This window comes from Protopterus annectens, chromosome 2.part2 (genome assembly GCF_019279795.1).
Source record: "Protopterus annectens isolate FY-2018-M chromosome 2.part2, PAN1.0, whole genome shotgun sequence".
Taxonomy (NCBI): domain Eukaryota; kingdom Metazoa; phylum Chordata; order Ceratodontiformes; family Protopteridae; genus Protopterus; species Protopterus annectens.
In genome coordinates, this window is record NC_056730.1 from 715,274,832 (window position 1) to 715,288,455 (window position 13,624).

Below are 13,624 nucleotides of genomic sequence, written 5' to 3' on the forward strand. Positions count from 1 at the left end.
TTTGTGGGAGCTTTCATATTTCCTGAGCTGCACCTTCCCTATGACGGGGTGTAACGTTGGGGAGTTTCCTTCTATTGACAGGAGGAGGAAGTGTAACTGGTACATAGTAACCTCTGGATAGGATTCTTAGCACCCATGAACTTCTTGTGATACTTGTCAAGGAATCTAGGTGCAAAGAAATATGACCCCCTCCAAATGCCTCCAGAGGTGGACAGTCCGGCAATGCTTCAGGGGCACTGATAGGGCCTGTCAGAGAAGGAGTCTCTGAAACCCTGATTTGGTGAACCCCCTCTGCCTCTCGGGTGACATCGTCCATTGAAACCTCCTCCTCTGCCTCTGGAGGAAGTGTCCCACGCAAATCCTGAAAAGGTCCCTGAGACTTTCGGAACCAAGTATATTTACCACCCCACTGGTTCTAAAGAATGTATGCTGAGGGGTAGAAAATTTGATTCCTATGGCAGAGTCTTTCCTTCCTGTTCACTGCAGGTGAGCATATCCTTAATTGATGGCCCAAACAAAGAACAGCCATCAAAGGGGACAATGACAAAGGATGCCTTGAGGGGTTCCACAAAGTTGCATAGCCTCATTCAGGAATGTCTCCTAATGGTTATGCCTGAACCAGCAGCTCGTGAGACACATCATCGATGCACTGGAAATGTACATAAGAGTGGCCAGTTGTGGAGAAACCTCCTTGAGATCCTCCACAGATATGGATTCCAAGGGAGTATTTGAAAGTTCCTTTGGCAAATCTCTCTGCAGACAAATGAAGTGTGCCAGGCAGTTTAACCACCTCAGTGTGCAATGGAGCTGAGGCATACACATGCTTTCCAAGTCTGTCCATCACTTTAGACTCCCTGTTCAGTGGATGGACAGAGGAGCATTGTTCAGTTAAGCTCCTTTTTGGTGGGTGCCACCACAACTATGTCATCCACCAGCATTCCTTTGCACCAGTGGGGCTTAACAGAATGGAGAACTAAAAACTTGTCTGGGCACTTAGGGATAGGCTTGACAGTGTTCTAAGCCCGGTGGAAAACCAGGTCAATAAGTTCATCCACACGGGGAAGACATAGATGGGTCACCACCAAAAGCATCAGGAAACCGATTCCTCAGGAGAAGGAGATTGGGAAGACCAGCCACCCTTCTGTTTCAGGGCTTTAAGGATGTCCCCAAAAGAGGTGTCATCAGGTGGCGATTGGGAGGATCCTTCTCTTTCATCAAAATCAGTGTCTCCCTTGAGAGACTCCAGGCCCAAGTCTATGTAAATCCTCTTGCACATTCTCTTCCGAGGGACCTCTTCCATGGGATGTTCGGGAGAGCTATTGGAGGACGGAGGAATTCCTTTGGGGAACAAGTGTGGAGGCTTCCAGGACTTGGCTGACCCTGAGAAGCAAGTCTCATGGGCTCAGAGCTCATACCCAATGAGGGGCGATGGTTAGGATCCAAGGCAAGAAATTATGGCTTTCTGTGCAAAAAGAAAGCCATTTCTACTAGCTGGAAGGATGACAGACCCAGGGAAAATTCTCCCCCTTCCTTGGAGAAAAGCAGCTGAATATGGGAGGACGGGGCCATCCCCAGATCGAACTTATCCAGGGCTGAGGCTCCAAGGGGAAGGGATGGAGCTGAACCCAACCCCTCAGACCCAATGCCAACCTCTTGGATCAGAAACCCATTCTGATCCAACAGTATTGGAGCAGGACTTGTCAGGGACACCATCGGAGTTGAGGAGGGAAACTTCCTCGATCTGACACTGAACCTCTCAGGGATCTTGCATCCTGGAACTCTAAAGCCATGGGTCAAATTGGAGAAGGAGAAAGAATTGGCTGGGCAGGTGCACTCATGGATACAAAAGGGGACAGAGCTGGTAGGACCCCCAACTGAGAAATATCCACATCATCTAAGCCCACATCTGCCTCTGTCAAACTCCTTGAAGACCTGGATGATGCTGTGGATGCTTTTCTGGAATGCTTCCTTGGCATCTGGAACAGTTGTGTAGGTAGGACCAGAGATACTGGTTTCAGGACATACTCTGAAGTACAACCTCTACTTGTTGGATCTGTAGGCTTTGGAGCCAAGAAAGAGGTGGAAGGTGAAGGGGAAAGCCTCACTGGAGCTAGAGCCTGTCAGATCGAGGTGGACTTCAGATGTGAGGAGCTTGGATCCAAAATCTTCCAAAATTTTTCTAATGACTCCAAAAAGGCCCTCTGGGACTTTTGAACAGACTGTTTCTTAGGATCCAAGGACGAAAACTGAGTTGGCTTGGAGGGGGTTTGAACCTCAGAAGAAGCCAGTAGTAAACCTTTCAATATTAATTTGTTGTGCCTGTCCAACAGGGCCAGAGGGTTAAAAGTAGTGCAAATAGAATAATCAGAACTCAAATGTTCAGCTCCCAAGCAGTAAATGCACTTCTTGTGGGCATCAGAGTTGGGAATCTTATGCTCACAAGAAGTGCACTTCTTAAAACGGATAGGTTTTTGGACATGTTAGTTAGCAAAGTTCAGAATATAAAACAATACCAGATGCAGCTAGGAGAAGGGTAGGGTAACCTGAGGAGACAACAGGTTTAACATGATCCAGAGAAAGAACAATAAGATAGCACCGTTTTTTTTTGTAAAAACCTAGCAGGAAGGAGAAAAGGAAAGATATGACTAGGAATAAGAGAATAGGAAAATACCAAGAATGGTACCAAAGTTGGAAAAATGCAGAGAGAAAAACCCTGATGCCACCATCAGCTAAAGAGGGAGGAAAGAGTACAGAATAAGCTTAACAGCTAAAGAAGAAAGTTTAAGTAGAAACTTTATAAAAAAAAATTAGCCTTACTTGCTCGAGAATCGGTAGCTCCATCTTAGTATGATGGTGGAAAATGGCATCTAAGGAGTTGGGGATGGAATACAGCATTATGGGTAGAGGGAGGACCTTGAGAATTAGATCCAAAGTCTTGTATATGTGGCTGAGTTGGATCCGTGGGTCGGATCCTACACCCATTTGTGAGTAAGAATGAAAAGGACAACATCAGAATACATGTTAGTTAAATGATGTTAAATACCGAACCACATGGACCCATCTCAGGCTAAGCCTGTTTGCTCAGGGTCACACAGCAAGCAAACTGAAGTTGTGGTTCTCATACATAGGACTGCTGCAAGGTTTAGTATATCAATCCAAGCCAAACCTTTAGTGCCAAACCGCAAGAACCCTTAAAAGTGAGCTAAGAGTTCAGAGAATAATGGTAGGAGATAAAGGAGATACAGAAATAATGTTTTCAGCTTGGAATATGCTAGCAGAAGGAAGGGAAATGGGAAGAAGCTGGAGAATAGTCAGGACAAGAGAATCGGCAAAGGAAGAGGGAGGACTGAAATGCCATAATGTTTGGTTTGGCACAGTTAAAAGTTTAGAGTCAGTGACTCCTGTGATAATTTACAGGATCCTGTCCATTCAACTAAATTAAATGAGTTTTCATTGTTTTACAATTTCTGAAGAGGTGATGGGTGAATTTATTTCTACATTGGGACTTGCTGACATTCTGACATAGTATTTAGTAGACTGGAGTAGAATCAAGTAGAAATAAAAAATGTTTCAGAGTGTATGCCAAGAAGGAGAGGGAGAGGCAAGCTCAACTAGAGGGATAAAATAGATAAAGCTCCATTTGGTTCACAGTCATAATCATTGCTCATGTGCAGTTTTGGAATCGGATAATAGCAGATACAGTAAAGCGGGAGGATGTAGTAAATGCTATAGGAAGAATTTACAGAAACATTGTTGAACACAGAGATGGTTAAGATGCTTGTGTGTGTGCGTGTGTGTTGGTAGGGGTCAGTGGTTGAAGACGGAAGTTACTGAAAACACAATAAAACCACATGCAAATACTAAAGTGGATTTTTGGGACATGAAACAGAGACAAAATGCAGATTTTGCACCAGCTAGGGAAGTGGTCAGACTGCAAGTGTTCAGTGACCTTTTATCTTTAATTCCCATGTTACCTTTGTTACCACCATAAAAATTAAACCTATGGCACTTACAGAAGTAGGAGGAGGTGCTGCAACTTTGCCAGCTGCTGAGGCTGTGATCGTCTCTGAAGACTTATGTGCAGGAGTTGATGTAGTGCTCCCAGATTTCTGAAATATGAAGACACATACATTAAATATTTGTCAACAATGATGCATTAAGCATTATGCTATCTGTGGTTACGAAAATAAGACCCCAACAGGAATCATAATAAATTCCTTTAAGACCTGTCAGACTGACTTTTCTTTTTGATAAATCCTGGTGAAAAGTTCAGAAACAGAGGTGGTTTAAATTACTTCCAGCACATCACAACAGCAAATCTATCAACTTTACTCTTTCTTGGAAAATGTATTTTTGCAGTGATACATAATATGCATCACTAAACTACTAAATTACTAAACTATGACTAAACAACCTTCCCTGTTTCACAAGTACAAAGAACTTCAGAACCTTGTCAAAAGACATGTCTGTAAGGACAAAAAGTCATACTATAACTCTTCCCAGAATAACTGCAAAACCAATCCACAGAAATTTTGGTCCACCTTAAAGAAAATTCTCAATCCCGGGTGCCCTTCAAATCCCTCCCCTTTCCCAAACAACACTCCTCTAGAAACTGCTACCCTTCTCATCAGACACCATCGACACTGTCCAGAAACGTACACCCTAAAATTCCAACACAAATTCCACCTCTAGCCCTCCCCTAGCCACAAAACAGTAACCTTTTCTCCTTCAAATCAGTTCCAACAACTTATATTAAATGACTCCTCCTGAAGCTTAAACCTTGCTCTCCCTCCTCAGACAATCTCACACACACTTTTCTCATATTAGCTGCAAAATCCATAGTGTATCCAGTATCCCTTTTAATCAATAGATCTATGCAGGAAGCAACAGAGATTTGGAAGTCCTTCACTATCCCCTTGCATAAAGGGGGGAACTCAACGGATCTATCAAATTTTCATCCAAATGCCATCCTCTCTCCAAAATTCTGGAAAAATATATACACACAACTCCTGAACTATCAACTCCAACAGAACCTCCTCACTCCCACCCAACATGGCTTTGGCCCTAACCACAGCACCTCTACAGCCCTCCTGTCTTTTACACATACAATAGCGGAGGCCCGTAATAATAACCTCCTAGTATCCAGCCTTTTCCTTGACCTCTCTAAAGCTTTCAACACTCTCTCTCATCCTATACTTCTAACTAAACTTTTCAACCTAAATCTATCTCCTTCCACCCTAGCCTTCTCCTGTAGTTATCTGTCTCATATACAGCTATCTGTTCGATGGCTCAACTCCTGCTTACCCTACCTCCCAGTGACAACCGGGGTACCTCAAGGCTCCATCTTGGATCCCCTCCTGTTCAATATCTTTACAAATGAACTTTATACCTCCTGAAAACAATCTGCTCTAATCCAATATGCTGACTACTCGATTCTTATCTGCACTTCCAAAAATATCTCTGACCTTCAGGTTCTTACCCAGGACACTTTTCTATCTGTTGAAAAATGGCTGGCTGATCATTTACTCATTCTGAACCCTAAAAAAAAAAACTCTTGCTATTCCTCCCACATTCTCTCTCTCACCTAAAATCTGCCTTTCTCATCTCATCCTCCAACACCACCATACAACCTGACTCCCACACAAAGCTTCTAGGTGCCATCATTGATGATGAATGTAAATTTAACCTACAGATCCTTCAAAGTATAAAAAAACTCACCAATAACTGGGCATCCTCTACAGAAACCATAGATTCCTTACCTCTAATGCTAGACTGTTCCTGGCACAGGGTTTTCTACTCCCCTCCCTTCTCCATGCCACCACAATACTAACGAATATTCAGTCATTCACTACCCTGGTCAAACTCCAACAAACCTACCACAAAATAGCAAGATTCAAACACAAACTCCCCACATAACTCACACCACTGCCTCAAACTCAACTCACTACAAATGGCTAGAACTCCCTCAACAACTCCTATCTCAGTTTCAAATTATTCACTCTATACTTTATAAACCATCCTCCTGCACTGCTCTCTCCTCCATAGTATCCATTTACACTCCAACTCACACACTTCGTACTTAAAACCAACAACTCCTTGACATCTACCAACCCCAAAAAAACTATTGGTAAACTACTATATAAATCCACTTTATCCCAAGCCTGGAATAAGCTTCCATCCCACTTACACTCCATTAGACATTCTATACAATTTAAGAAAGAACTCCGACTACACTTTATAAAGACCAAAACGTGTACTTGTCATGACCCTATCTAACTCCAATACTATTCTTTATTCCCTTTCTAACTCCAATACTATTCTTTATTCCACAATCTCATACAACCTCTCAGCACATTTTTCCCCACATATTTTACACTAGCATCATATTACACCTCCAGATATCCCTTCCACCCCATTCATGCACTCTCATCTCTCACACCTCACAATTTATACTATTCCTATAATACTACTACTTAAACCTTACCACACCACATATGGAAAAAAAATTTATATATATATATATATATATATATATATATATATATATATTGAAGTACAGTACTTTTTTGTGTTACTTATCTTACCCTATTATACCTCTTAACTTATCACAGTGAATTGCTTTGACTTGTACTGCTAAAAGTAATTGTTTTTGAATTGTAAACTAAACTGAAATTTTCTGTAACTGGAGCTTTTCTCCTTGGGTCTCCACTGAAAAAGGATCTCTGGCCCAGCTGGACTAACCCGGTTAACAAATGTCAATAAATAAATAATAAAATAAATGTATCAAATTCAGGGGTCTCCCTTGCACTTTTATCCCAAGAAGAAGAGACTGCGTCATACTTGTTTTTGTAAACACACTTGACTTGCAATGAATAAACACCCTTCCGCTATTACAGAGTAATTCAGAAAAAGGTGTAAATTGGGAATCCTGAAAAGGGTGAGGTATTGAACTGGAGATGTACTGTAAATGGGGAGTCTAAGAAGGCTACCTTGGTGCCCACTGCAAAGTCTGTTAATCTGAGCAAAGCGTTATGGTGCATTGCTATACCTGCTTCCACTGCTCTGGCCAAACCCACTGCCATGGTATAAATGATAAAGACCAAGTGGATGGCACCACTGTGGAAGTAGTTGCTTCGGCCTTCAATTTTTCTTTCTGTGGGCTTCTTGCTAACTCCTCTACTGCACACAATATTTATCTCAGGGTTATCAATGAAAACAGATCATATGGGCAAAGTGGTTTATCATCCTCAACGACAGAGTGAAGGATATGAATATGTGATTCCCAAAGCTATCCATCATCTTGGACTCATTCTACAGTAGACAGACAGCAGGGCTGTGTGGAGTTGGGATCCTCTTTAGAGCTGCTGCTGCATCAACTGGGTATGATTTTAGGGTCTCTGACCAGACTGCCAAATCATGGGTCTGGTTTAATTACTTGTCACGTTTCTTGGGGGCCAGGGTTACCATGTCAGGATGGTGCCAAGCAAATCTTGATGGCAGGTCAATAGTGGGACCACACAGAAGGAGGGAAGATTTAAAACCAATAAGCCTACTTCTCTTTGGGGATGGGATAAAGTCTTTGGGCTGACTCAGTTCTCCTGCATGAGGGAAAGGAATTGTCTGAATATGGGATCACAGGGTGGGTGTTTCAGGGTAAACCATATCATTATCATCATCCATATTTGTTATGAGCAACTCCACAGAGAAGGCAAATTGCTTCATGGTCTTCTGGGGAGGGCTATGAAGACTCAGATGACAACATGAGTGTCTCTGTGGCCTCCTCAAGGAGGAAGAACTGCAGCAGATTCTGGTACAAAGCCAGTAGCATGGCAGGGGCTAAAGAACTGTATGTCCCCTGCTCACTGTAATACTTACATCTGTAGAAGTGTCATCAAAGCAGATGCTGTTATGACACCAGGTAAATTCATACTGGCTGCACCAGCATCAACAGTGTCAATGATGGCAATGACAAAGCCTGCAAAGAATGAAAAAAAAAAGGCTCATCCATGTCTCAGTCTTTATACCCAGGCTGATGTATGCCATGGTTTGTGACAGCGGCACTGCAAAGGTCTCAGATGCCAGATGCAATGGAAATAGTGCCAAGAACAGAGGGTATTGTGTCAGTGCAGAATACAACACAGGGCAGTTCAACTCCATGTACCAATTTTGGGGCAGCATCATCTTTTGCCCTGCATCTGAATTTTCTTTTCTTAACTAAGAGGAATCGTAGGAGGAGAAGGAAGGCACAGAAGAACCCTCTACAAATCCATGCATGATAGCCCTGGCAAAGCTTGCTCTGGCCCTGGAAATGACATCCAACTTGTAATATTTAGTGAAGGTATGAACAGAAGACCAAGCAGCAGCCTCAAGGATGGAATTTGTATCCAAACTCTTGAAAAAGGGACCAGACGTGGCAACCACCCTAGCAGAATGTGCCTTTACAAATGAGGAAATACATTTGTTATGAAAAGAAGAACCGAAAGGAATGGCCTTATTAATCCGGGAGGTCCTGGCATGAAAAGAAACAAAAAGCTTCTTAGATTTGCAAATGACTTTAGTCTTATCTAAATAGTATCTGAGCTGCCTATGCAAATGACTTTAGTCTTATCTAAATAGTATCTGAGCTGCCTATGCAAATGACTTTAGTCTCATCTAAATAGTATCTGAGCTGCCTATGCAAATGACTTTAGTCTTATCTAAATAGTATCTGAGCTGCCTATGCAAATGACTTTAGTCTTATCTAAATAGTATCTGAGCTGCCTATGCAAATGACTTTAGTCTTATCTAAATAGTATCTGAGCTGCCTATGCAAATGACTTTAGTCTTGTCTAAACAGTATCTGAGCTGCCTATGCAAATGACTTTAGTCTTATCTAAATAGTATCTGAGCTGCCTATGCAAATGACTTTAGTCTTATCTAAATAGTATCTGAGCTGCCTATGCAAATCCAAGGTATGAAGAACCTTCTCAGTGGCAGACTGCGGAGAAGGAAATAAGGAAGGAAGATGAACAGACTGATTAAGGGACAACTCACTGACCAACTTGGGCATAAAAGGAGAACTAGTACAAAGAGACACACTTTCTCTGTGGAAAAGTAAGAAAGGAGAAATAGCCACGAGAGCCTGAAGTTCAGACACCCTCTTGCAGAAGTAAGGGCGAAAAGAAGAACAGTCCTCCAAGTACAATGTTGTGGGGAAACTGAAGAAGCAGGCTCAAAAGGAGCCTGGATCAACTTTTCAAGAACACAGTTACGGTCCCAGGAAGATGAAACAGGCTTCCTGGAAGGCCTGATATGAAGGATGTCTAAGAAATTGTTTGTCCTCAAACCTAGAGACTGGAAGAGTCAAAGTTAGACGAGCAGAAATTGCTGACAACTGAACTTTAACAGAAGAATATGCAAACCTTGTATGGAGCAGATCACACAAATAAGGCAGAACCAGAGGAAACGCTCACAGATAAGGGATCATGATGATGAGAGAGGCACCAGACAGAAAATATTTTCCATCTGAACATACAGGATTTTCTGGTACTGTGTATCCTGGCCTCCTGCAGTGCAAGTCCTCAAATAAAAGATGCCTAAAAGGGATCAAAAACCATATCACCCAGAGTGTCATTTGAAGAGTGGAAAGGTGAGGATGACAAGAAATACCTTGTCTAGTGTGAGAATCCAGTGAAGTAACTTATGGTAACTGTCTCTAGCCAAGTGAGAATGAAGGGGGAACCTATGCTATCTGGGCCAAAACTGAGTCAACAGTAATATTTTGGGAGAATCCTGCAATCTTGTGCAAAGCTTGTTGGGGGGGGGGGGGCACACAGAAACATTCCCTTTCAATGAAAAAACAGGGCATCCACTTTCCAGGTCAGAGGAAGAGGGAATCTGAAAAAGAATAAAGGAAGCTGTCTGTTCAGAGGTGAAGTTAAAAGATCTACCCGAGGAATACCACACTGATGGACAATGTCCAGGAACATAGCTCTGTTAAGTATCTATTCATGAAACTGTTCTGGACCTGCTCAAAGAGTCTGCCACTAGATTGTGCTTCTGAAGGAATGCAAACTGTCTGAAGAGTCACTTGATATTGGACAGCTAAATCCCAGACTTGAAGTGCTAGTCTGCAGAGAGGATAGGACTTCACCTCCCCCAAACTTGCTGACATACCACATCGCTGTGGTATTGTCAGTGTAGACCTTGAAGGGCCCAGGATGAAAGAGGGCATGAAAAGTTTGCAGAGCCAAAAGTACAACCCTCATCTCTTTTATGTTGATACGATCTGCCCTCTGAAGAAGAAATCAGAGACCCTGGTCCTTTAATGGGGCACAAGAAGCTCCACACCCTATGACTGAGGCATCTATGCAAAGCTCTCGAGCAGGAAATGAAGCCTGAAAGGTAAGCCCTGGATTGACAGAGAGAGATGATGAATCCACAACTGAAGCTTGAATTTGAGACAAGGAAGAAAAGGAACAGGGAACTCCAACGGACGGCAATGTTGGAGCCACACCTATTTTAGGTACCATTGAAATTTCCTCATATGGAGCCTGATGAGAGGGAGCATGGGATGGTGGAGGCTATAAATCCCAGACCCCTGAGAAATTCCCTGGCTGTGACAGAGGACAGAGGAAGAAGAGACTGGAAAAGGTTGCCAGGGATAGAACCTTAGTGGCAGGAAGAGATACCAGAATGGGAACGGTCTGAAGCCTGCATCTAAGGAAAACAGATCCTGGGAAGGCATCAGAACTGATTTCTGGAGGTTTATGGTGAACCCCATACTGTGTAACAGATGAATAGTAAGCTAGAGATCCTTTAACAGACTCCTGGGAGAAGGAGCTTGAATAAGCAAATCCTCTAGAGAGGGGAAACGTGAATACCTTGAAGTCTGCAAAAAGCAATGACCGGAGTGAGGCATTTAGTGAATACTCTTGGGGCAGTAGAAAGGCCAAAGAGCAAAGCAGAGAACTGAAAAATACAAGAAAGAAACAGAGAAATGTAAACATTTCCTGAAGAGAGGATGAATGAAATGTGAAGGTGTGCATCCTTAAGATCAAGAGACACCATAAAGGTGCGGGGAAGAAGAAAAAGTGGAAACAAGGTGTGACGGGACAACATCCAAAGAGATGTGGTCAGTGTTGACCAGGGAAAGATCCAAAATGGGTCCTCATGCACCCTCCTTCCAGGGAAATAAAACTATTCTGGTAGAAAACCTCTTCTCCACCTTGGTGGAAGGAACAAGCTGAATGGTGCCCTGATCCAAGCGAGATTGCAGAACATCTGGAAAATAAGGAAGCTGTTCTAAAGGAGGTTGACGGATGCCAGAAAAGGGAGGAAGGATTTTCCAAACCATGAAATATCCCTGACGAGCAATTGACAAAACTCAAGAAACTTTGTTGATCCCGATGACAATTTAGAGGAGATAAGAGAAGGTGGAGAGACTAGAGGACCTGGCAGAGGGTAAGGGAAGGCCAAATATCAAATAGAACCAGGCTTATCCTGAAAATAAGGTTTCTGGGAGGAAAGACTCTGAGTAGACTTGGCAGGGAGAACACAGACAGAACCCTTCTTACTCTTAGGACGCAGGACAAGTCTTTCTCCAAACAAAGGTAGACTTGTAAAGGATAGTGCCTCTCAAACCTCAGAATAGGAAAAACAAGTAAGTTCCTGTAAGGTCTTAACTTTATCATGAAGGGACTTAAATAAGTCAGCAGCTGCACTCCCAAGAAGACTTTTGTTATCCAGACGTGCATCCAAAAGCTTGGCCTTGACATAACCAGGCAAAGCCTGAAGATATAGCCAGGAATAATGCCTCATCACTGAACTAAAGGGAGCAGACCAGGAAAAGGCATCAGCTACATTTTATTGACTGATGGGCAACTTGGGAAGTGAACCCTAACAGGGAAAGGGCAGAAGCCTTCCCTTCACAATCAGGAAGGTCAGACACTACCTTAGAAACCTGGAAAAGGAAGGCCAAAACACACCTGGTCATAAGAATATGGTAGTTAATGGCCCTAAAAGAAAAAATGACAGCAGTATAAACTTTCTTGCCTAACCTTTCTGTAGCTCGACTATCCTCATCAGCATGAAGGAGCTTGGCAGATGGCAACAACTTAGAGGGCTTGTCAGGGGAAAGTGATTCACTTAAGGATCAGCAGAAGGGCACTTGTAAAGAAATTTGCACTCCTTAGAAACCTATCACATTTTTTTGCCATAGGATGCTGAAAGTCAGGAGCTAAAAAGGCTCCAGGAAAAGTATCCAAAAGGGCAGCCAAAACAGAAAAGACAGCTGATGGTTTGGGAGACTCCATTTGCAGGAGCACACAGTACCAGTTTTGAATGTCATAGACCTGGGAACAGTTCCACTTAAAACAGTCCAGCAATCAGGCAGTAGTATTTACAAACAACAACTCTTCCAAGGGGCAGTCTGGATACAAAGAATCTTCTTCCTCCAAACTGCAAAAATCCAAATCCTCATCTGAGGAATCCAATTCCCTAGGCCTCCTAACAGCAGTGGAAAGACTGGGGGGGGCAGGAAAAGACACCATTTGAGGAGGCTTCAAGGCCATTAAAGCATTACACCCCCCCCCCCCCCCGAGTGAAATCCTGCCATTCACACTGGGGATCCTTATATTCTTAGTTTTATGTCTCTTTTTCTGCAGGACATCTGCCTAGTGAAAAACAGCTTGGTACCCAGCAGAAGAGAGTTCTGACCAACATAGAATAATGATGTTCAGACTGGAGGTAAATCATTTCTGAGTGTTTATGTCCGTACATCACTTTTATCCCTTATGTCTTCTGCGGGGAGCACGTGTGTGATATACAGTGTCTACAAGAGGTTAAGGCTTTGGTATACTGGCTGGATGTTGGGTTATCATTAACAGGAGATCCCTTAGGTGAAGAATACTGCAATAGTGATATAGAAGGACATTATGTAAGAAGTGCATCTTCCGAAAGGCAAAGACATTTGCAGGCTATGTCACAGAAAAAGAGTGGTAGTTTTTCACTGTACCCACTGCACATCATCCTGTGTGCTAATTGGGTATGCACAAGGTAGTTAGGATTAAAAGAAGAAAATCCAGTTCACCCGTACATTTGACAGTCCCACTCACTACCTATTTGCTCAAAGCTCACAACAAGAACAAAGGTCCTGCATAGCTCTTGCCTGGAAAACAAATGGATTAGTAGTCTGGCTAGAGGAGAAGAAAAGCTGATGACCAGTAAAGCCAAGAGAAAAAAATCAAGCCCAAAAAAGTGCCATGCAGAGAAAGGCCCAGTGCAGCGCTCCAACACACAGGGACTTGTGGAAGCAAACCTGACAGTGAATACAACTTAGATGAGCTGAGTTATGTAAGGAATTGTGTTCCCTCTGCAACTCAAGACAGCCCAGACACTGCAATATGCCTACTTGCCCAAAGGGGGAAGGCTCTTAGAGGCAACAACAAATTCCCAAATCTCATGCAAGATAATGGTTTGCGTCTCTGGCCTCTCCCCCCTGATTTCTACCAATGCCAGGAGTATGAAAGTACAAATGGACCAGACGTGCAAGCAGCTTGATGGCAGCAGTAAAGAATGAGACCAAAAACTAGAATAAACAGATCTGAAGAGGTCAATTCAAGTACATATAGTATATATATATATA

At 42.9% G+C, this 13,624-nt stretch overlaps 1 protein-coding gene across 8 annotated transcripts in view; it reads right to left on the reverse strand.

The window, feature by feature from the left end:
* CAST (calpastatin) overlaps positions 1-13,624 on the reverse strand; it is a 1,327,899-nt gene that overhangs the window by 122,784 nt on the left and 1,191,491 nt on the right. For all 8 annotated transcript variants that reach the window (XM_044064116.1, XM_044064117.1, XM_044064120.1 and 5 more), the window contains one exon: positions 4,014-4,109. In XM_044064116.1, coding sequence (XP_043920051.1) covers positions 4,014-4,109 — 96 coding nt within the window. The remainder of the gene's footprint in view (positions 1-4,013; positions 4,110-13,624) is intronic.